Source organism: Helicoverpa zea, chromosome 25 (genome assembly GCF_022581195.2).
Source record: "Helicoverpa zea isolate HzStark_Cry1AcR chromosome 25, ilHelZeax1.1, whole genome shotgun sequence".
Classification (NCBI taxonomy): Eukaryota; Metazoa; Arthropoda; class Insecta; order Lepidoptera; family Noctuidae; genus Helicoverpa; species Helicoverpa zea.
The window spans coordinates 6853610-6879145 of NC_061476.1; the positions used below are offsets into that span (position 1 = coordinate 6853610).

Here is a 25536-nt window from a genome sequence, read left to right on the forward strand (position 1 = left end):
CATCACATGACCTCTCCTGCTGTGGGTCAGCAGCGGTGAGGGACTGCCAGACTCTTGACTAAGAACCGTTTTGTTCCGTCGTAGGCCTTTTATGTACCAGGGCCGCGGTAACTCTTTCAAACAATCTCGCAGCCCAGGCAGGCCTTGGCCCTGTTGGGCCCCGCTGGAGTTACTGACAGTTTTCTACTTGTGAAGCCCTTTCATTTGATACCCATATTGGTGGGATAGATAAAAAATTGTTATTAGCCATTTGGTAGCGGCGGCCATCTTAGATTTCAATTTTGCATAGTAAATTGTATTCTACTTGTTGAGACCCATCAACATGGGTATCAAATGAACCTAAGTTATCCGCCATTTTGTAGAGGCCGCCATCTTGGATTTTAATTTTATATAGTACATTGTATTCTACTGGTTGAGAACTTTCATTTGATACCCATATTGATGGGATTGATAAAACCTACGTTATACGCCATTTTGTAGCGGCCGCCATCTTGGATTTCAATTTTTTATAGTATATTGTATTCTGCTTGTTGAGCCCTTTTATTTGATACCCATATTGATGGGATTGATAAAACCTACGTTATCCGCCATCTTAGATTTCAATTTTGCATAGTAAATTGTATTCTACTTGTTGAGACCTTTCATTTGATACCCATGTTGATGGGATTGATAAAACCTAAGTTATCCGCCATTTTGTAGAGGCCGCCATCTTGGATTTTAATTTTATATAGTACATTGTATTCTACTGGTTGAGAACTTTCATTTGATACCCATATTGATGGGATTGATAAAACGTACGTTATCCGCCATTTTGTAGCGGCCGCCATCTTGGATTTCAATTTTTTATAGTATATTGTATTCTGCTTGTTGAGCCCTTTCATTTGATACCCATATTGATGGGATTGATAAAATCTACGTTATCCGCCATTTTGTGCCGGCGGCCATATTGGATTTACAATGTTATTGATATTACTATATTGTATTGTCATCGGAATTAAAGGTGTATACAAAATTTCAGATTAATCGGTTGACAGGAAGAGGGTGAAATTTGAATTACTAAATTTGACCCAAGAATGAATAAAACAAACTGGGTGAGCTAAATAAAACCGTTTAAAAACAACTCTTTTTGACATTCGGCTAGATGACTAAACCATCAAATTGAAAACCTCGCAGTCGGATAAAAAATAACCGTTTAGAAAAGCAGAAGATACATAATGTCAGTTACAAGGAAATAATTCAGAGTTATGTGATTGTAAATAACTTATATTTTCCTTGTGCATTTTAACCAACATTATCGAAATGTTTTTTGATTAGGTTTTCCACCTTGATAACAACTTATTTTAACATTTTCAATCTTTTATTCTCCTATTTAGGTAGCGTAGGTAATGTTATATGTTAATGTAATATGTAGTATAAAAATCTAATAAATCAAGTTGGGTTTGTCTGTCTATACGTTGTCTTTTCTAGTTTTCTAGACAAATACTTGTCTGCATTGCGGCAAAATACCGATACCCTTAAGGCTGGGACTTTACGACCTGTTTACACCTCTATTATCGACATATCGATAAATTAAACATTATAAACTTGATAATATATCGATACGCGTCACTGCCACAGGTATTTCTTGCAAAGTATTTAAATTAGTGTGTACTTATCATATAGCATTATTTTGTATTATCGTAATTATCTTATGACGTCATCAAAGATATCCGTTTTTTATCTATTAAGAATTAGAATAGGTAAGTCCCTTTTTAAAATATTGTTTAAAAAAAGGTTATAAAAGTCTGGTGCTAAGAAGTCCCGCGAAATTTTAAGTAAACTCATGATCTACCAAGTCTATTAAGTTTATTTGCTTGAACGCCCTAATCTGAGGAACCGATTTGCTTAATCGAAAAATGCTTTCAGTGTTAGATAGCCCATGAAGGCTACTTTTTATCCAGGTGCGCGAAATAGTTCCCACGGGACGCAGGTGAAACTGCTGACGGGGCATATTATTGTAATATAAAAACAGTAGTACTATGCTTGTAATGTTCAAGTATATTTACAATACCCTTCTCGCTGCTATTAAGAATATAATGAAGGAATGTATTACAATGACATTCATAGGCAGTGAGTTAATAACAATATCGGTACCAAGCCATTACTTACATACTTATTGTACAACTTGAAAACTCGTATTCTATTCAATTTTTATTTCATAGAGTTGCTTTACCACCACTACTTTATTTAACCGATTTCCAAAAGAGGTATGGGTAAATAAATACACTTGCGGCACACTTCTAAAGCCGTGTCTAAGGAAAAAAAAAGTGATTTTTAACTACATTGTAGTAGATACACACACTTGTATGTAGTTTACGTACACTTTTCCAGTTTTCATAATTTCATCCCTCACGCCGCGCCAGGGTTCTTCCCCCTAACCGTCCATTGTTTTTCCTTTATAGTAATATTGTCTTTCTTTACGCATAATAAATTATACTGTCATCTCGTCTGCCTTGAATTTCATTAATATTATTTGTACGAGTGTTTTCCAAATTATTCTCGTTGCTAGGTCCTGCCGGTTTCACTCGCCTCCCGATAAAAAATAATAATCTATGTCCTTTCGCAGTCACCGAGTAGACAGAGTTACTTTCGCAGTTATTAAATTAGTTAAGATTCACGTTTCCAAGAATAACATTGACCTGATATTGTTTCCTATAGTTTTCTACGCGGAATATCGCACAAATAATCATCTAATGAGCATGTTCAATAAATATGTCGTCGTCTCTGATTCATGCTGGAATGAGTAATTTTTATTATCTGGTCATATACTCATATACATTATGTACTTTACGTCTTTGTAGGCTGCTCACAAAGAATATGTAAATACGAAGTTAATGTGCAATCAACTACATTTAAATTATATTATACTAACTTAATTAAGATTAAAAAAATATAACTGGCAACCCTAACAGGTGAGGTTAATGTAGGGCTACCATCTTGAAGTTCGCCAAACCCGGACAAACATTAAATAAAACCCTGACATTTGGCGTAAATCTCATTTTCTCCCCGGACGAATCTGATATTTTTTTTAAACCAAACAAGACCTCATTTTTAATCCATTTACTATTACCATATACATACTTAAATTCAATGAGGTGCTTCCTTAAATGAAAAGTGTTCTTGGAACCCCGCCCGGATGAGGCCCCGGACGGCCTCCAAACGAGGACAAATTCGGAGAAACCCGGACGGATGGTAGCCCTAGGTCAATGTGAGACTATCAAAGCTTGTGATAGACGAAATATTAAAATGTATTAATGTTACATATGGTCATTATCATTCTCCCGCCTCTATCCCAATTTATTATTTGCTGTCGGCGTAACTAGTATGTCTTCTTCCATACCTACCTATCTAACGTCATCTTACAAGTTGCAGTCATAGATCCTACAGTATAAAATATCCACTTTTTATGTAAATGTCATCATTATTTTTACATTTTTTACAAAGGGGACTTTCTCTCCATGTCCTTTTCCAAAATAATTGAAAGAAGGAAGCAATTCTGGCTTCTTGTAGAATAATTGCTTTTTATGTTTCCTTATTTGTCTTACTACTATGATAACCGTAATTTAGGATATCCTGATAATTTGAATATTTACTACAGGAAGTTTTTCTGGTTAAGGAAAGTCTAATTGAAGTAGTTCTTTCAAAAATAAACAGCTTAGGTACTTGCGGTTTTTTTTGTTAGATACAATGTATCTACTATTCTTATTCGTGGAAGTCTGGGGTCAATTTCACAGCGAGCTTTTTTCTTATTTCACAATCTGTTTTACGCGGTTTTATCCGCATCTTGAAGAAACTTCGCTTTTTAATAAAAGCTATATATTTTAACCAGGTTTTATTGCTTGTTTTATGCATTTAACCAGACAATTTAAATGTAAGTCCAGTCAATTTTACTTAAAAATGTAACACACAATGTAAGATCCTTACTAATATTATAAATGCGAAAGTATCTCTTTTTGTCTGTCTTTGTCGGGACAAAACTACTCGCACATGGCTTTTTTTACCCGGTAGCAGAAATTAGTATGTCCAAGACGTGGGTGAAACCCACAGTTTCTAATATCAATAAAGATTTTACATAATCAACAAAATACCTTCTTCTTTACCTTTACGATGATTCTTAAAATATTACGTCTATTTGATTCCAACATGATGGTATAGACATGAGTCAACCGAATTCGGAGGCCCATCTGTTTAAACAAGCGCTCTGTGGTCTCTGCACGGAATATTGTAAGTTACGATTGACGACTGCCTTGGGAATTTACTGTATGTGCTATGTGTATTAAGTTTTGTGTAATCAAGTTTATTATAAAGATTGGAGAATGATGTTGATACAAGAAATTCATGTAATACAGGTTTGTTAATCGCTCATCATTTGCCTTTCCTTTTGCCAACTATGTTGGAGTCGGCTTCCCGTCTAAATACACTCGCGAGCAAAAAAATGGAATCATCCCCTTGCGCTATACAAATTCATCGATTACCAATGATACAATATTTACAGTTAAATGTTTATGGTCTCGTTTGAAAGCCTATACTTTTGTAGTTAGTTTGTGAGTGTAGATGGAGCAGAATACCAATGTTTTACATGGAGCAACTGCCTATCTGACCTCTTCAACCCAGTCACCTCTACAACTGGATCCCTTATGTTGTTAATCTTTCTTAATAAATGAGGCATATTAATGACCTGTATTCAGAAGATTTTCATCAAACAAAACCTTAACGATCCCCTTTCAAATCAAGATAATTTCTTACGTAGGTTTTCTTAACAAAATACATATAAAATTACGTTCTTCACAGTGGCCTTCAAGAGTATGTGGTCATATTCCGTTCCGCCATGGCCTTGGATCGGTCATGGTATAAAAATCTGCCGTATCTAATTCTTACAACTAACGTAGGGTGATTCATGCTCATATCTTGACTAGTTTTCATTCAGTAATTCTTCAATTATATAATTTTCCACATATACTAGAGGTTTTACCATCATCTCGAGAGAACGTCACGCCTATAAGTAGATAAATGCCTAAAACTACACTCTCTGTGGGTGCAGCGTGAGGGAGTGTCAGACGTTTACTGACTAAAATCCACTATGTTCCTTCTTAAGCCCTTGATGAACTAGGTCCTCGATCACTCTTTCGAAACATCCCGCAAACCTAAAACAATGAATTAAACATGTTTTAAGTTTTATTTTGCTGGCGCCATTTAATCAAACTATTATATTTTACAGCAATATTATCGTAATTCACAGAAATCAAACTGATATGATAAGATAATTGAGTAACGGTTTAGATACATTTTATTTTTACCACTTTGTGTAAGTTATCCGCTTTGGTATTTTATTAACCTGTAGCTGACGCAAAAAATGTAGTAACAAGATATGAATTCACTGTTTCACAGCGGTTTCACCAGCATCCCGGGGAACTTCTTCCCGTAACCGTACAAAACTCGAGAATAGTGTAGCTAGCTGTGTCAGCTGCGAAAGATTTTCTCAAATCGTTTCTGCAGTTTTGGATCCTTTGGATTTGTACTTCAAAGGATCTGAAACAAACTGAAAAAATCCTCATCATTATATTAGTACAGATCAAAAAATATGTAAAAAAAAAATACTCTTAAAATGATACATAAAAATACTAAATTAGTAGGAACTTGACAAACTGTGTCGAACTACACTTCCGGCCAAAATAATGGGCACAGGTCAACTTTCAATTAAACTGTCAGGGTTATCGACATCAACAAATTAATTAATTAACTGTTTTGTTAAACAATTTTTTTTCGACGATTGACCTATTAATTGATTAATGTTAACTTTTGTTGTGTGTAATCAAATTATGTTTAGTGGACCGAATAAGTTATGATAATTGTACGTGAAGAATTGTTTCACATAATTGAGTAGGTAAATCGATTTGTTACCATTATTGGATTTACTGTGGTTATTAACTTTCCTCTGTAGATTATGTAAAATTACATTATAATTATATTTAATATTGTTTTTTTTTACGAGTTATCGTCAAAGGATGATTTAGGATGAAGTTGCTAAACTGGTTTATCCTGATTTTGCCTAGTAACTAACATTTTGTTATGTCCTTGTAATATCTAAACAGTTATTAAAAAAACTGCTATTTATTTAATTCCATATTAACATAATAGTAAAAAAAAAAAGTAAATCTAAATTAGCATCCCATTCAATATAAGTTTAAACATATCCCTTACTAAAGACATTTCCTAGACCTTTTGAAAACTTGAACAAAAACTTCAATGTTCTAATATTCCAACAGTCACAAACGCTATCTCAGTGAACAACAATAAGCTAGTTGTACCGATGACCTTGCTTCCACATTTCGTCGGAAACAGAGCATGTACACATTAACATTATTTATTTGATGCACGCAATTAAAACCAGCTACTAATTATATTGTACGTAAAAACTGTGATGTAACACGGAAAGAGGTAATATTGCATACTGTAGTTTTGTCTTTTTTTCCTTAGCCTTTATTGTCCCACAGCTGGGCAAAGGCCTCCCCATCTCCTCTCCACACCTCTCGATCCTTAGAGTGCTCCCACCAGTCAGGGTTGTAGGCGTTAAAACAATACTTTGCAAATATGTACATTTATCGATATAGATTGTTACAATTTGCAATTTCATCTTTGCACTTATTAAAAAGACAAGAAGTTTCGACAATAGGATGTCCTATTGTAAACACTTTGATATCAATTGAAAAGTCTTGTTTACATATAAATTGCTATTAAAACAGTGTATATAATTACTCGAGATACAGTTACACATGTAGCATCAATATAGAAAACTTCATTTGTGAGCTACGTTTTTCTAAAATTCAGAACTGTTTTTTTTTAAAAATGAGTAGGCATTTCTTAATGCGTATAACGTCTGTAAATCATCTTAGCCTACACGATTTCCTAACTTAGTATGCACCTGTTCAGTTGCCTTATCACACGGTATCCATAATCCTCAGAATGCCCTGTTATCTGGGTCTAATCCCTTTTATCAGTATTTTACAAAATTATGACTACATCTTATAATCTTTACATCACGACAGTTATATCACTGGTGAGTAATATAGTTGCGCCAATCGCAACTGTTAATAAACACTCAATTGTTTGATTGTCCGTGTTTCTCTTCAAGCGTTAGATAGATATCCGTATGTCTCTCTAGTAATGTATGTTATGTCACTTTAATGTAGTCTTATCAATATTACACCAAAGTATTGGTTTGGGCCTCTCATTTCTGTAATAGAAAAGTTAAATGTTAAGAAAAATATTAAGCGTTAATTCCCGAGAATAAATCGAGGACTGAACCTATACTTGACACGTGTTTCGCCCCTCCACATCTTCAGGAGATGTTGACTCGTCGATCGCTTTATTAATGTCATGGATTTCCGCAAAGTAACACCGTTTTCTAGAAGAGTATCGCGTAAGAAACAGAGTTTTCATCAATTGTGTTATAGATAGATTTTATCTTAACATCGTGTTCGACCTATATCCTCAAAGTCCCGTCATTGTTGATGCCTTATCACGGAAACGATGATACAAGCAAGATCTTTATCAGCATCCTGACGTCACATCATCCACATATCGACGCCTTAGAGTGAAAACCTCGTAAGTGCAAGAGATAACTTTTCAGGATAATGATTGGTATTCCATATTTTTTACGATTATCTTCCAAGAAATGCAATAAAAAAAATATTGAGAAAAATGCATTTCCGAGGTTTTCATTCTAAGACGACGATATCTTACCCGTCTGACTTCTCAGTATAAACATACGTAATTTTTATGAAGCTGTTTATGCAAGTTCTGCAGTGAATCTGGATTACCATAAATACTTATGTCGTGTACTTTAACAGCCACAAAAAGGTTCGCCGAGGCCAATAATTCCTTGCTTTGCGGAACGTAAACTTATTTCTTTTGTGTGTGTTCGGAAGTTCGTTGGCCATATGGTTGTTATTTGAGAGGATAGAGGAAGGTTACATAGGCAGAAAGTTTGTTTAAGCTTGCAAACAGGGCTATACATGACAATGAAACGGCGAAAAAGATTTTCATTTTATTTATAAACTGTTGTTGTTTCTACATTTGTTTGGAGGGCCACGGGGAAAAGTAAAGGCGTATAAAATAGCAAAATTATTACTTTCAAACGTCTGAGCCGATTTTGATGACACAGGTCTACATACACAAAGGAACCCTTCATAAAAAAAAAACCTTTTCAAATACACACAGAAACACTATCGGTCAAACTTGTAACACCCCTCTTTTTCGTCAGTTGCTAAAAAACATAGGTTAAAAACCTTAGCTTACATCAAAGTTTTTGTGATCAATCTGTCAAGATCTATGTAACACATGTTTAATCAGTGACTCAGATCGTTCTGTATAAAATTAACTATGAATTCATATGAAGTCATCTTTATGGTGTTCCTTTGAGTAGGAGGTGTGAATTGACTTGTTTTATCCAGCCTTAAAAGTGTGTTTTGATTGTTTACTTAATTAACATTTCAGGCTTAAAAAAAATGTTATGTGTAACTTAATGCCCAAAATCCTACACCTTAATTACGCACCTACCGAACCCCAGAAAACTAACGCTACGTACACAAATTAAAAACATTTTTGCCTACATTACTGACTCATATTTTTAATCTATTCGTTACGGTGGCAACCCTAGCCCCTCTCTTTGCCGCTCTCGAGTAAAGCGCGTAAAAATGCCTACAATTTTCTGCCCCGCAGTGTAAAGACCGAAACTTGTAATTAATTTTACAGTCCGTTAAATTGAAATTATGTGGTTTGTATGTTAATAATATAATATGCGATAGAAAACAAAAGTGATGCTCAGTTATTTAGGTTCATAATGCAAATTAAAATGAATTATTTTCATAAACACCGCGATCTGTTTTCGGATAGTAAAGAAATAATGATTTACCAATAATTCGATAGTTTTTTTATTTCTGTGTCTAGTCTATTTAATTCTGTTACTAAATAAGTCATACTTAAACGTCAACTTTTCCATTTAAATTAAAGTATACAATACTTTTACGAACAATTGATCAAACCCTGTTCTTAAAAGATATTGATGCTGTTTGGCACGATGAATTGCCCAATAATGTATGTATTGTATGTGTGCCTACATTGACTCATATTATTTTCTCTTTCTTTACAGTTGGACACAAATAGCAGTGGCTACATCGATTTAAAGGAGCTGAAAGAAGCCCTCGACAGCGTCGGTTACAAAATACCACAATGGAAGGTAAATAATACCAAAACAATATTTACCCATCATCATCCTCCTGCCTTTATCCCAATTTTATTTGGGGTCGGCGCAGCATGTTTTCTCCTTCCATACTATTCTATCTGCCGTCATCTCATAAGTAACATTCTTTCTTACCATATCTACTTTCACACAATCTATCAATCGTTTCTTTCATATACCTAGTTTTATGAAAAACAATATTTACCCAAATAGACTAATGCCCGTTTTCACCAACAATCTCTTAATCTAAGTGCCACTTAGAATAAGGGCTCTCCCAATTTTGACATAAATAACTATGTATAAGGGACACCTAAACTTTGGTGAAAACGAAATTCTTATTAAGTGTTCCGTAAATGCTCTTAGGGAATCCCTAAATATAGGGATTTGTTGGTGAAAATGGGCATAATAAACTTTACACTTTGTTGTTTGCTAATACTTTGCTAACACTCACTAGTATTCTCCAAATAGCTCAAATACAGTTAGTATTTTATAAGAATATGCCAATAGGGGTGAATATTCATAAAAGAAACAACTAAATTGAATTTACGCAATCAATCAAAACAATTATCTAAGCAGTCAATAAATCTTGTAAAGTCTAAGTAATAGTTGCTTGTAATTAATAGATAGCTATTAATAGTTAAAGTTAGTTTGATTGATTACTTAAATCCAGTTCTTTTATTTTAGTACTCTAGTATATTATACACTTAGGCAATACTCTGTATAACCTGTATACCAACGACTGTAAACATTATGGTAGATACGCATTAAAGTATTGAAAAAAAAAACCTACAAAAAATCGGTCACCGATTTCTGACGTGGGCCAAAGGATCACTTGGAATGCTTAAGGGGGCAGCCTCCACATACAATATCCAACCCAATTTCCTAACTTCTAAAGTCTAATTTCCTCCTCCTCATCAGGTTCGGTGTATGATCGAAGAGTACTACGACAATGGGAACAACAAACGTGGCGTCAACGGCAGCATGAACGGAGACGCAAGGAAGAACGGTATCAGCCTCGGCGAGTTCGAGGAGTTGTGCGCCAATTTGAAGGCTCAACAGGTAATTGTGAAGTTTTTATTGCAATTTTTGGAAGGAAGAAATATTAGTAATTGATTTTAAAGAGAAAGTATGCTAACATTTTGACTCATTTCACTTTTAAAGATAGACTGAACCAAGTTCATTGATCCAAAATTAATAGAAAACAGATTTTTTTTAAGAAAACTGACGTTTATGTTGTCGGTAAACTTATATTATAAGGCCCATTGACACCAACAAGATGAACCTCCGATAAAGAATGAACTGTTTTGGGGATTAATATTCTAACACAATTGATTATCAAAACTAGAAATAACCAAACAGAAAACAAACAAGAAATAGATTTCATGAAAATCCTAGCTTCACAGAATATAAAGTTGTCGTTTCAACGACTGATTACGAAAACAGCCTTCGATGAAATTGACTCACATTCATAAACATCTGCTAATCGACAAATTAAGTTAACTGCAGCCAAGTCAAACATATTAATAATAAATAGCGTCATAAATAAACGCATTGACAAGACTTTAAACCTATTTATATGAACAGATTAACTCAAAAGACGTTCAATAAAGTAATAAAACTGATCATTGGGGTCAAATTGATGACAGTTAATGCAGGGTTGCCAGTATACTGCTCTCGTTACCGTTTTATAGTCATTATTCTTGGGTAACGATGTTTTTCATTGATGGCAACTCGGCCCGTTGTTATCAGAAATCATTAAATTTTATGTGTCTTTGTTTAAAGTAATCGGATAAATCCTTCATTATATTTTCAGAAATTTGCTAAGCCCCACTTTCAATCCAGCTCCTACTTTAGTGAAGACTCCCCTACCTTCTCCTAAGTATGACAAATACTATGCTGAAAACCGCATCAAAGTCTGTGTAGCCAAACGTGAGATAACCGCGCACAAACATACGGGTACATACACGTCTAACAGAGAACATACATTTTTTAAGTCGTTTAAAATTCATTTTCTATTAGAATCTGGGTTGAATATAAGACATCAGAAATTCCCACAACTTTTTTTTCAACTTTTCCTCTTAAAAAATGGTTTCTGCGCCATTCAGAGCCGATATAAAATTTGCCGACAACTATACCTCCCTACACGTCATTATAAATCTACTTTTAAATAATCAGTAATTGCAATGCACGATTGTAAAATGTCAGGTCAATGGTCTCATGTCGTTGTTTTTTATTAATAGCTATGTATATGTATAATAGATTTTACAAGGCTGGGCGTATTGTAGTCTTGTGTATGAATATTTTATAATATAACAGTTATTGTGCCGATTTGTATATATGAAAAATATATATGCGTCAGCTGTTTTTGAGTAAGTCCGGTTCCAAGGCTCTGTTTTGCAATATGGTTAGAATTACAAGCGATTACTTTAGCTAAATAGAATACAGAACTAAAATTTCGTTGTAATTTAAAGAAAATTAATACAGTGAAACTTGGTTAAGTGAGACTTCAAGGGACCTGCAATTTCGCTTTACTTATAGAGGTACTCCACTTACCCGGGGTCTCAGCCCCCAGCTACCCAGGTATAAACAAATATCTTTCTCAGTTGCAGAGGGTTCCATTAATAGAGAAATGAATAAAGAAAAGATTATTTCGGCCTTTATCATCCGTTCAATGACTTCACTATTCCCTAGTAACATTGACTATATTTTATCCCGGTACGGGCATTAGTTACGACGGGACGCGAGGGAAACCGCGGGAATACATCTAGTAGTCCTTCAAATAAGAGTTAAATGTATGATATTGGTATTCACAGTGAAATGTTAACTGTGCCTTAATTTTCAATAATAACTGCGCTAATTAAATTTCAACATTAGCTAATTGTTAGTATTCTAGGAAACCTAATAATTACTGAGAGATAACCCAATTAGTTCAGTGAGTACTTGTTACACAAATTAGTCTGTTGATGAGCAATATTTAGGTATAATTTTGTATATGAATATAGGTTTGTTAGTTATGTAACGACTGACTAAGATAGTTTTTTGTTAAGGAAGGAATTTGAGTTCAGAGAAGATTATCAGTTATAACAAAAAACTTAATCAGACGTTTAACACGATTATAAAGGATACTTAAGAGACTTTTTAGAGTTAAACACTCGTAGTAAAAGTGATTTTAAAGTAAGAATACTTTTACTTATACATTCACGTAAACAAGAATGGCCTTACTACAAAAATTTTAACCACTGTTTTACACTTGTCTAAAAAAATGTGGCTCCAAAATGAACCATATGTCAACGTAATAATTTGACATTTTTTTAGACAAGTCTTAAACTGACGTTAAAAAGTTTTTGTGGTAAGACGGTAAATGTTTATTAGATGAAAAAAAAATGGATAGGTAGGAATGAACGAGGCCGTCTGCATCTGAATATTTAGCAAGGTATTTGGGACCAAGCTCACTGACAACATAAACGTCTGTTTTTGTTAGCACAGCTATTTACTTTTAACGTTAAATTATCCAAGTAAACAGTTGTTTTCAAATGTGTTTTCTATGTTGTCGGTCAAAATAGGCCTTAATAACAGATTGTGCAAGCAGTGTCTATTTTTTCTTTGTAATAACACTCTAATATTTTACATTCCAGGTTTCCAGTACATTCAAACAAGCAGTCAGTAAAAAGGAGAATCTAGAACATTTGGGTGGCATGAGCGAAGCGTCCAGTGATGGTAAGATATTTTATATCAATGTTTATTTATATTATTAATGAACAATATACAAACAACACATAAACATAACATAATCGAAAAGTCCGAACCATTTTATAGCTTGTTTGATGAAAACGAAAGTCTTTATCGAAATGGTAATCTGTTCAAAAAAGAAGATTTTTGCTATAAATGTCTATATTTAACATTCAATTTTAATCTCGTTAACATTTAATTTCGTTAGAAAATGTTAGAAACATCGATAAAATTCTGTTTTGCAAAATCAAACTAATTAACCTGTTTGCTTTGATCACAATTGGTTTAAAATTTAATTTTCTGAGGTATATTTAGACCTGTTACTTGAGTATCTTAAGGGCCTAAACCATATTACTTTCATTTATTCTCATAAATTAGCATTGCTAAGGTCTTCCTCCTGACAAACAATAATACCCGACCTTATAATAAAATATTTCCAACTAAACAATAAGAATATAATAAACAAGAAAAAACCTATTGACTTCTTATGATAATAATAGTATTTAATGTTCACGCGAATAAAAATATGAGCCAAGGTTTCGCCACGCCAATAGAAAAACTAATAAGTATGTACCTCAGCTTATCAGTTCGAAGCAATAAAACTAAATAATCTAGGTCGCCATGTTATGTATAACAAGCGTTAGAAATAACATGTTTTTTAGTTTTATGTAATGTGCTGATTTTAACGCAGATATGACTACGTCGACTATCACTTTGTATTTAATAACATTAATAAGATTCATAAACTTCTGTTAAAAGTCGAATAAAAATCGGTCGTACCCTTAAATAAGTTCTGGAAATACGCAATAGCTTCTTCCTCCTTTCACTTCGCCGATGACCAGTCTTGACTTAAGAAATTCACCAAAAGGGAGCGATTTCTGCTCAGAGATAATCCACTCTGTCTGAGAGGACGGAGTTGTTCAAAAACTTTTTGAAAGTCATTTAGTTAGGCTTTTACAAGCACAAAATATAAATATGGTCGAATTTAGTTGCTGTCCTGTGATCTCCGCACCGCTCCGTTTTGGTGGAATCCTAAACTGTATCAGAAATGATAAATATGTTCGATTATATCAGAAATTTTACGAAAAAAAAACCCTGCTTCCAGGCACAACGCATTCAGTACGGCTCGAAGAGCAGATGGCGTTCTCCGGGTGGATCAACAGCAACTTGGAACACGATCCCGACCTCAAACATCTGCTGCCCATAGACCATGAGGGCAAACAGTTGTACGAGAAGCTTAAAGACGGTCTTATATTATGGTGAGTTTTACTTTTACGAAAACTATTTTATTTAACAGAACAAAAACGTTTACTAATGTAAAAGTTTGATAACTAGATTTGATTGAAATTTTGAGGGTCGTTGGCTATAGAATGCCCTGAGACAGGCCGATCTTAGCAATGTATTGGTTAACTGCGGATTTTTATAATCTTTCTCGCGTATATATCGCCCTTCCAAGGGATTATCTAGATAAAAATTGAGGTCCTATGTAATTACACACCTAAGTTCATTTTCATCGATTCAGCCATCGTACTGTTAAAGCTTGCATAACAAACAAACTTGGTTACTTTGAAGCACCTAATCTGAAATTATGATGATTCTTATTTAAACAACGATCCCAATTACTTTTACCAGCGAAATGTTCTATCTTGACGGCATATAGAAGAAGAAAACATGCTGCGACGACCCCAATATTATAATTGGGATAAGGGCAGGAGGATGATGATAATGACCTGTCTAACTTGTTTTTTTAGCACTAATTATTCTTTTCCATTCCAGCAAAGTAATAAACCACTCGTGCCCCGACACAATAGACGAGCGGGCTATCAACAAGAAGAATTTAACGTTATACACGAAACATGAAAACTTGACGCTAGCTCTCGTCTCCTCTCAAGCTATTGGGTGTAATATCGTCAATATCGATGCACATGATCTCGCTAAAGGTAAGGAAAATTATGTACTTTTTGTTAAATGGGTAACTGGGTTGAGGAGGTCAGGCAGTCGCTTCATGTAAAACACTGGACTAGACTGGAAGCCGACTCTAATATAGTTGGCAAGAGGCTAAGATAGATGATGATGGAAAATGGCCCCAGCTAGTAAAAAAAAAAAAAATAATTCACTCTTAACTGAACTGACGAAAACCCAGCTATGTGACGTCTGAAGACCTGAGTGATCCAGGGCTTCTGATGTTAATCAAATTTGGTCTACTTACTAAGCTTAATTAAAATGAGACTGTGCAGGTATAAAGGTCCTCAAGTATTATATAAGTACCTGCAAACAGTATTTATTTTTCTATGTATTTATTACCCCATCAAAATTTATGTAATTTTCGAATCATCATGAAAATCCAAGTTCCATCCTAAATCTCGTATTTCTCATAAACACCATGACACGTGTTGCAAATATGTACACTTACATTGCATGTATATTGTTAACAGGCAAACCCCACTTGGTGCTCGGTCTACTATGGCAGATCATCCGCATCGGTCTCTTCAACCAGATCACACTGGAACACTGCCCCGGTCTCACGGAGCTACTCAATGATCAGGTTTGTGGAATAAACACTACTATATACAAGGGAAAAATGTTCACTTTGAAAATGATTCCCTGAAAGAACCCATGAAAACATTGTTAAACTTGATGTTTGGCGACTTTAAGCGGCCATTACATTATATCAAAATCGATTTGACCTGTGGGATTGTAGATGTAGTTAGAATCCCCGCATGCTTTCTTTGAATAAGAAATATTGGGAAAGCTTGGACTATTTTACGCTTGACATGACTGCCAATGAAAATTGATAAAAATCTTACTAAGGGAAGGTATTGTTAGCATCAAACACCGTCAAGTATATTCAACCACTATTGTATCAACCACCAATCACTATTGACTCACTCAAAAACCAATCTTCTTCACAGGAACGCATCGAAGACCTCCTAGCCTTATCACCAGAGGCCATCCTCCTCCGATGGGTGAACCACCAGCTCCAGAGTGCCGGCGTCACCCGGCGCTGCACCAACTTCCAGCAAGACGTGGCCGACTCCGAGATATACTCGTACCTGCTCAAGCAGATCGCTCCCGATGATGCTGGCGTCACGCTGGATGCTCTCAGGGTATGTACACACTAGCTGCCTGCCCACGACCGATAAATCGATGACCGATTTTTTGTAGGAGAAATATAGAACACACTGATTATCAATAGTGTGACACTACAACTCGTCCTACAAATGGTCGGTCAGAAAGACCTACAAAAAATCGGGCCGATTAAATCTCCTACATAAAGTCTTGACGTGGGCCTTACTCTAGCCTTAATCTAGCTCAGAGTATCTCTATAATTAGTCTTTATAGCTGGTAATATCTATGCATATTCCCGAACGCTCCCTTTCGTGTGATCACGTGGCCTAGCCGGCCACTGATTGGCCGATGATTATTTTTTGAAAGACTATTATTGTGGCTTGTGTAAATGTTTTACTTTTATTAAAGTTTATGCCGTCTAACAGTGACTAGTTACTCACGATAACCCATCCCATCTACATGTTTCCCTTTTAAATCGCGTTTTGTGTTACACACCAATTTTAAACTAACATCTTCAATTTCCCATCACCAGGAAACCGACCACCTCCGTCGTGCCGAGCTGATGCTGCAACAAGCTGCCAAACTCCGATGCCGTGCCTTCGTCACCCCCGCAGACGTAGTGGCCGGAGTCTACAAGCTCAACTTGGCTTTCGTCGCCAACTTGTTCAACCAGCACCCTGGACTCCAGCGGTCGGCTGACACTGAGGAACTGCACCAGCTCGACGAGACACGGGAGGAGAAGAGTGAGTACCTTGTGTCAATTCCATCAACCAGCACCTTGGTCCTAACACACATCATCGATTTCTTCCTGGGTTCTAATACACATCATCTAGTTAGGGTCGGCTTCTCCCAACTATGTTGGGATCGGTTTCGCTGTCGGATGTCGCTGGGTACCAGGGTTCTACATAGAGCAACTGCCTATCTGACCTCCTCAACCCAGTTACCCGAGCAACCCAATACTCTTGGTAAGACTGGTTGTCAGACTTGCCACCACACATCATGTTTCCAAAACTACATAGTTTCACTTATCAATATTTTTAGAGTTGAAAGTAAACGGAAATGAAAATGCAGTAACCAGCGCGTTCGGTCTTACAAAATATCCTAAGTTACTAAACAAAAAAAGCAACTATAATTTTCTACAAACTCAAATTTGGTTGATAATGTTTTACATTATTTGCATGCATCGAGTGTATATGTCACCGTAAGATTACAAACATCGTTAGATTACAATCTATCTCGAGAGATTGTAAACTGTCGAATTATTGTAAACCGTAACATCTGATTGCAATTTAACGCATTATTTTTCGCTATATTATAATCTATCGATGAGAAATTGTCAAATTGTCAACTGTCCGAAAGCTCTCCCTGATTGGTCAGTCTTTTTGTAAGATCGAGAGCGATGTAGAGCGGTCAAATTGTCAACTGGCGTAGAACGGAATGCATCTTGCGCGCTGATTGGTAGAACGTCAAAAAAGACAATGTTCTTTGCTACTCCCGGTGTCACAGCTCTTTGACGTGCAAAAATAAGTGACGGTTTAATTTTTTATAAAATCAAAAATTGTACTTGTTTAATTTTTAAGACTCAAATTACACACAATTAAAAATTTTATTAAAAATTGAAGTTAGTGACGAAAACGAATCGCTGCAAAACCGACTCCACGTAGTCTTGTCTGCCCTACCCCTAGAGTGCAATTCAAAACCGCGTAGGCGCGGAGGGGCGAGGCGGCCTGCGAGCTGAGGCGCAGGTAGTTTCAGCGCTCGCCGCCGCGGCTGAGGCTGGCCGGCGCCGGCCAGCAAGCCGAAGCTGCGGTGGTGAGCGTGAAAACCATCTGCGACGATAAGCTCGCATGGGATCGCCGGAGCCCCGCAGCGCCGGAGCCGTGACAGAAGTTATGCTTGCTGCATGTTGCATGCTTACTTCCATGCTGGGTCAATTAATATGGGATGTGTTATATTTTAAACAAAAAACTCAGTAGGTACGAGTAAAAAAATTAGAAGGTAAATAAATATTTTTATGATGTCATTTAATAGTATTTAAGAAGTTTACTGTTAGAATGCATGCTACAAATTTAGATGCAAAAAAATAACCACCATGCTGAGTTGTATTTAGAGTGGAAGATAACTCGTGGCTAAGATAGTATTATTTAGATGCTCGACGCTTTATTAATTGTGGCTGACTTAGTAATTTAGAAGGCAACATACATTTTTGGGGGCGAATAATGATATTAAAAAGAAGCCTGTTTAATTAGCACCCCTTTTATTTTATTTTTAAATATTAGTTTGTATTTGAAGACAAAATACCTAACTGTATTTTTATAAGAGTTATTTTTATATAAATTTAATACTTGAAGAATTTTTGAAGAGCATTTATTTTATTTAACTGACACCTCTATTTCATTCCTAACTCTACGGGAACTCCATGGAAACAGAACGGCTGGTCGTGATTGGTCGATCTTACAAAAAGACTGACCAATCAGAGAGAGCTTTCGGACAGTTGACAATTTGACAATTTCTCATCGATAGATTATAATATAGCGAAAAATAATGCGTTAAATTGCAATCAGATGTTACGGTTCACAATAATTCGACAGTTTGCAATCTCTCGAGATAGATTGTAATCTAACGATGTTTGTAATCTTACGGTAACATATAGAAAGCGAGAGTCAATATTTTACGTGTTTTATCTTTTTAAGCATCTTGTGCGTTCAATGTACCACATTTTTTAGGGTTCCATACTCAAAGGGAAAACTGGACGCTATTAGAAAACTTTGCTGTCCGTTTTCTTTAGCTTTTTATAAATTACCTAACAGAACCCAGTCGATTTTTTAATTATGCTGTGTGTTAGTATAACACTTTTTCTTTCAATAAACGGCTGTCATGTTACATGTATTTATTTGTACCAAGAATGCAATTCTTAACTATTAGCGTGACACCTTTCAACATAACAATAGACTTTAGAATAATTCATAAAAAAGCATTTGTTCCTATTGTTTATTTCCTATTTAATCTGTGGCTTTCTGCAAAAAAATCCTTTTGAAAATCAGTGGTCCTATTAGAGAGTGTGAAGTGTTAGTGTGTGTCTAACTAATACATTTTGTTCGATCACATATTTAATGGGCGAGTTACTAAATTGCGTCTTTACTTCTAAAGAATGTGTATGTGTAATCATTATTGTAAAAAGTACTATTTGAAAATGTGTTTTTTTTTAGCAAATAAAAAGTCGATGGTTAAGTGTTATTGATCGGGAGTGGATAGTGCTAAAATACGTGCTTATAATATATCCACGCTAAAAGCCATCTAGGGCACTGACTTATAACTATAGGGACTGGAAATACCTACGAAAAAAACGTGCATACCTACAATCTGCAGTAAGCAACTAAAATGGCTGCCATTGCTAGGGTTGTACCGCAACAGGATTCAACAAGTATCGATATCGTATTCTAGTTACGAGTACGTACGAGTCTTACTGGGTGCAGAAATATAACAGAGTACAATTAATTCGTTCGTCACAGAACTATCACATTAGCTTAACTGATAACAATAATACTCAATCGTATCGTACTCAATAACTTTACTGCATACCATAATGTGTACAAGCTGGTGGGTAAAATTAAAAGAGACATTGAACAAAGTTATTCATTTCTAAACAATATTTATAAGCTTATTAAAAAACTGTCTATGAGACAGTTTTTCAGTTCTTCTACAACCGCAGTATCTAATCTTATATTTAAAAATGTTTTAATTATTGACTTATTTAAAAGTAACTTATGGTCAGTATTGTGATTGGGATCACAGTCAAAAAAAGTATTAATTTCATAAAATTCACACATAAATTTAAAAATGTATAAATAATACACTTCAGATTTAATTTTACAATCTAAATGAGTTTCAACGAGTTTCTCTGTCTTTTTAATGATTTCTATGACGCTACAAGAGGCATATTTCAGCCTTCCTCTTGATTTTACATAAATGAGGCTATTGATGTCTTCCTCCCCAATTAATAATGAAACACAAACGTTCAGTCTGCTTCTTCCTTCTTCTTTCGGCTGAAACAAACTCCTTTGGTTTTATATTTTCATGGGATAATGGCAATGGGAACACATCAGTTGATGTGGCAGTATCCTTATGCTTTCTGATGTTAGTAATTTCATGTAAAACCAACGACTCCTGGGGACCTTCTTTGGGTGTCTGATACTGTACTAATAATGTAATTTCATAGGATTTGTCTAACAAAAAAAAAAGAAAAATCTCCTTATTTCTATTAAAACAACTATCTTCAAAGTGAAGCGAACAGACATACCAATATTTATGTCTGGGATTAATATTTTCCTCACCGATAGCTTCTAACCATTTTTTCCTTAAATCATTTCGTATAGGAAACTTGCAAAAAATGTTTTTAATTAAAGAACATCAAAACTTGAACTTATCTATACTTTGATTATTTGTTTGGATTGAGTAGGCTCCGAAACAAGTTGAGCGATTTGCAAAATTCTTTCACGGTTGGGAAGCTACACTTTACCCGGTGGGCATAGGCTATTACTACTGTTCGGGTACGGGAGTTAGATCCGTCGGAACACGAGTAAAACCACGATTAAATATCGCGAAAGATAGTACTTAAGTAAATAACAAAATAGAGATGTTCTATTCAACATAATACACAACTCTGAGGGCTCAGTGTCTTAGAAACAGTAACTTCTGTTGTTAAAATGAGTAAAAGCTGAATTATAAAAGTGGATATTATATCGATACAGTTATGACAACTGTACAGCACTATGCCAATATGACATGTTATTGTAAACAACATTTATTTCTAAATATAGCTTTTTATACAGAAATAAACTTAAATATAAGTACTTTCACCATCAATTCATGTTTCCGTAACATATTTTTTATCCAATGTGAATTAGTTTATGTAGAATCTAGCAAAAACTGGTTACTAACCTGTGTAAAGACAATCCAGCTTGATTTTTGTGCTTACTTGCACCACACTTTACGATACAACACGTAGGCATATTCGTTGATTATTTCACTATTGAAATAGTAAAGTCTTAAAAGTAAACACGAGTGATTTTCTATAAAATAGCAAAAATAAGTCACGAAGAGCACCTATTTGACAGCACAACTACCATGACATGTAGTTCATTAAATGGCGGATATGGCCAGATATGGCACGCACCTACAAACAGGACGATATCAAAAGTAAATGTTATCATTTTACGCAACCACAAAAATATTGTTGTCCCTGTTTTTCAAATACACTTATCTGCTTAGAAAGAGTGAGACAGAACTATGTTGCATAGTTTTTTTCATATTTCGCCCATATTTATATAACTATAGATATGTCTATAACAACACGGCGTCTCCTTATAATTCTAAGCTCAATGATCTAGGGGGACCCGTGTAACCCAACCAAATGTTTAGGCTTTGTTCGGACTATTTAGTAGATGGGTCTATGTGAAGTTTGCACAAAATTTGTTGAGCGGTTCTTCATTTATTACATTTTTTGTAGCAAAATAGTACATTTTATGGGCACAAGTTATTTAGAAAATGTGTTTACATATATGGAATATTATTTATTTTTATGCGTTTGTATATTTATCAACATCTTATAAAACACTGTGATTGTAAAATTTGTTTACACATGGGGCATGTTATCTATTTGTATGGGCATTATTACTTATTCTACATTAGTTAACGCTTCTCGTGACTAAAAGGCTGGCTGTTACCTCGGACAAAGGATCAGCATGGCGATCCAAAAAGGTAATGCTGCCAGCCTCTTGGGCACTCTCCCAGTCGACAGCGATGTCTATAAATATTTTGATGCTTTAGTTTTTAACACGCTTACATTAGCTTCACTTGTAACTATGTATGTGTGTAAGAAAATCTTAGAATCTTAATGCGACCCACTTCCCGGTCTTCGATTAGGATACAATTTTGCATACGCTCTGAGTTCTGATGACAATACATGACTAGCTAAGAAACGTCATTACAAATCCAATATGGCGACCTCCCCAATATGGCGGACTGCCTGTTTGATATTCACCTCCTTGATATGGGTATCAAATGAAAGGGTTCCCTGTTAGGAATACAAAAAAAATTGTCACGTGTTTTTAGTATTTTTTTTTTGTTGTAAATATATTGCTTTAATAAATTGTATGTGTGTTTGTTCTCAGCTTACCGCAACTGGATGAACTCGATGGGCGTGGCGCCGCACGTGAACTGGCTGTACTCCGACCTCACGGACGGACTCGTTATCTTCCAGCTGTACGACATCATCAAGCCGGGCATTGTTAATTGGAAGAAGGTATATTTTTTATATTAATATCTTTACAGTTTTCTGCTATAATTTGAGGTAATTCATGCCTATTTTGGAGTTTCGTGAAGTTTATTTAAGACGGAACACCTGCCGAGTGTGGGTTTGTTCTTCTATTTACTGTCTCTCGGAATGAATGTTCAATATTCTTCCTTACATCTAGTAAGTATTTTAATTCTAGTAGATGCATTCATGCATCTGATCATGTCTTCATAAACTATATGTAGTCAGTGTGTCGCTGCACACAGCAGCCTCTGAAACCAAATGTTTTTATATCTCAACTGATCAAAGTATGTAAAGTTGTTGCCCTTTCATTTATTGGAACGCGGCTTCTCGCTAGGAGTCGGATGTTGTCAACTGCTCCACGATTTTGAACTTTTGTAGCTTCCATCGTACATATTGTTTTCTATGTATTTTGTTTATATACCAAATATTTTTTTGTATCTCCAGGTGCACCGTCAATTCTCTAAGTTGCGCAAATTCATGGAGCGTCTGGAGAACTGTAACTACGCCGTCGAGCTCGGCAGACAGCTCGGCTTCTCGCTCGTCGGCATCGCCGGCGCCGACATCAACGAGGGGAACGCCACGCTCACGCTAGGTATGTATGAGTCAGACATGTCGGCATGGAACTGCAACCAGCCGTGGAGCTGGCACACTTAGCTTCAGGACCCTTGAAATATAATAGGCTTGGCCACGGAAGCAAGAAAGATGAGCGAAGATGCCACAGGGCTGGTAGGTCAGGCGCCTTCTTGTAGGTCAAGTAACGGGCAGTATAGTTATCGGCACGAATCTTGAGCTCTGACCTACATCTACGCAGAAGTGATTTATTAGCAAAGAACTAATCCCGAGTGACGGCTATGACACGATGCACTGCGGGCCAATCACCGCTTTAGCCCGCCCCCGCGCCTCACTTCATACCACAAAAGGGACCCAGTAAATTACTTCTGCGCAGGTGAAGGTCAGAGCTCAAGATTCGTGCCGATAACTATAGATGTGATCAAAACGATCTGCCACTAATTACTGGCGAGGCGTTCGAGTATATTGACACATCTGTCCAATACGGGTGTACTATGCCAAATCGAATGACAAATAATCGAATGCCAATTGATCGACCACTATAAATCGAAATTCTAAATACACGAACATTCATAATATCGAATGGTTTTTAAATCGAACATTCAATACATCGCGCAGTCAATACATCGAGTGTTCAAAATATCGAATGTTCGTTTGATCGAGCGTTAAATGCATCGCATATTTATCCTATCGAAAAATCTATATTTTTTATGAATACAAGAAAAACTCAAAATTTACTAATAAATCACATTTTAATCTTTAATTCTTATCTTTTAAAGGTAAATTTTAAAATTTTGTGTGAATTGAAAAGGCAAACGCGGGTTTGGGAAGACCTACTTTACAAAAAAGAGGCAAAAGGGATGATAACGCGATTGAAAAAATGTTAAATAATAAAAACTACATTAAAATTTATAAATTATTCACACATTTTGAGTTTTTCTTGTATTCATAAAAAATATTTATTTTTCGATAGGATGAATATGCGATGCATTTAACGCTCGATCAAACGAACATTCGATATTTTGAACACTCGATGTATTGACTGCGCGATGTATTGAATGTTCGATTTAAAAACCATTCGATATTATGAATGTTCGAGTATTTAGAATTTCGATTTATAGTGGTCGATCAATTGGCATTCGATTATTTGTCATTCGATTTGGCATAGTACACCCGTCCAATACACCCTATTAAAAATTGTTATTTTATGTCTTTCCTTCCCTTCCAGCGTTAATCTGGCAATTAATGCGAGCATACACCCTCTCCGTGCTAACGCGACTGGCGAACACTGGTAACCCCATCATTGAGAAGGAGATCGTGCAATGGGTCAACAACAAGCTCAGTGCTGCGGGCAAATCGTCTTCTATTAGGAGCTTCCAGGTATATTGTTTTTCTATTATCGGTTAATCTTTTTCGGTATTCGGTCATCCTCCGAGCCTTTTCCCAACTATGTTAGGGTCGGCTTCCAGTCTAACCGGATTCAGCTGAGTACCAGTGCTTTACAAGAAGCGACTGCCTATCTGACCTCCTCAACCCAGTTACCCATGCAACCTAATACCCCTTGGTTAGACTGGTGTCAGACTTACTGACTTCTGACTACCCGTAACGATTGCCAAGGATGTTCAATGACAGCCGGGACCTACAGTTTAACGTGCCATCCGAAACACAGTCATTGGTGTCTAAGATATACTAAGAAAGTACATACAAACTTAGAAAAGTTGCATTGGTACTTGCCTGACCTGGAATCGAACCCGCGCCCTCATACTTGAGAGGTTGGTTCTTTACTCACTAAGCCACCACGACTCTTTTTTTTCGGTATTCGGTATCATACTCAAACTCAAAAGTATTTATTCATTCAAACTTGGCTGCAAAGGACAGCCCCTAAAACGCTCATTCTTCACTTTCATATATGTGTTTAGGTGCATCAATGTTGTTTTTTCTACAACCCGCGGATGAAAAGTCTGTTATGTTTACATTAAAATTCTAGCTATTTCCCCCGGTTTCACTTGGTCAAAAAGTAGATTATAGCTTCATCAAATGGGCAAATTAGACAAGTGATTTCTGATTAACATATTCAAACTATTTAGCCTTACATAGATTAATAACAGTTTCATTTCTACCAAAGAGTATTCACCACATATGCTTTAAACCACAAGTATGTTATTCACTTTAAAGTATGATAGAAAACAAACACACATCCCACAGTTATGTACAAATACATTCCTCAATACTAATCTATAATATTACCTATTTACAGGACGAGGTATTAGCTGACGGCAAAGTGGTGATCGACCTGATAGACGCCATCAAGCCCGGCTCCATCAACTACGATGTTGTACTGCCAGGAGGCAACGAGGAGGTAAGCATTTGCTATAAATATAGTTAAATTCTTAATTAAATATTTCAAAGCTGAAGCAACAAATTAAGCTTCTAGATAGAAATTCATTTAGATTTTTTTATTTGTTGGTACTGAACAATATTAATAAAACTGTTGAAAAATCATAATCTGTAAAAACTATTTCCGGCAATACCATACCAGTTAAATAGTCAATAATTTTCGTTCTAGTAG

The 25536-nt window shown here is 35.6% G+C and overlaps 1 protein-coding gene and 2 long non-coding RNA genes across 3 annotated transcripts in view; 2 read left to right on the plus strand and 1 right to left on the minus strand.

Annotated features, from left to right (window-relative positions):
* The window catches only part of LOC124642547 (plastin-3), a 60227-nt gene that overhangs the window by 30414 nt on the left and 4277 nt on the right, over nucleotides 1–25536 (plus strand). Inside the window, exons 2-13 of the mRNA XM_047180977.1 lie at nucleotides 9191–9277; nucleotides 10199–10339; nucleotides 12916–12997; nucleotides 14115–14268; nucleotides 14786–14949; nucleotides 15445–15554; nucleotides 15922–16116; nucleotides 16611–16821; nucleotides 22252–22382; nucleotides 22842–22989; nucleotides 24196–24347; nucleotides 25225–25326. Coding sequence (XP_047036933.1) covers nucleotides 9191–9277; nucleotides 10199–10339; nucleotides 12916–12997; nucleotides 14115–14268; nucleotides 14786–14949; nucleotides 15445–15554; nucleotides 15922–16116; nucleotides 16611–16821; nucleotides 22252–22382; nucleotides 22842–22989; nucleotides 24196–24347; nucleotides 25225–25326 — 1677 coding nt within the window. The remainder of the gene's footprint in view (nucleotides 1–9190; nucleotides 9278–10198; nucleotides 10340–12915; nucleotides 12998–14114; nucleotides 14269–14785; nucleotides 14950–15444; nucleotides 15555–15921; nucleotides 16117–16610; nucleotides 16822–22251; nucleotides 22383–22841; nucleotides 22990–24195; nucleotides 24348–25224; nucleotides 25327–25536) is intronic.
* On the plus strand, nucleotides 17052–20270 carry LOC124642548. Its single transcript, XR_006985785.1, has 2 exons — nucleotides 17052–17273; nucleotides 18732–20270. It is a non-coding gene; the product is annotated as an uncharacterized LOC124642548 (long non-coding RNA).
* Nucleotides 19638–21073, minus strand: LOC124642549. Its single transcript, XR_006985786.1, has 2 exons — nucleotides 21020–21073; nucleotides 19638–20266 (listed from the first exon to the last, which is right to left on the minus strand). It is a non-coding gene; the product is annotated as an uncharacterized LOC124642549 (long non-coding RNA).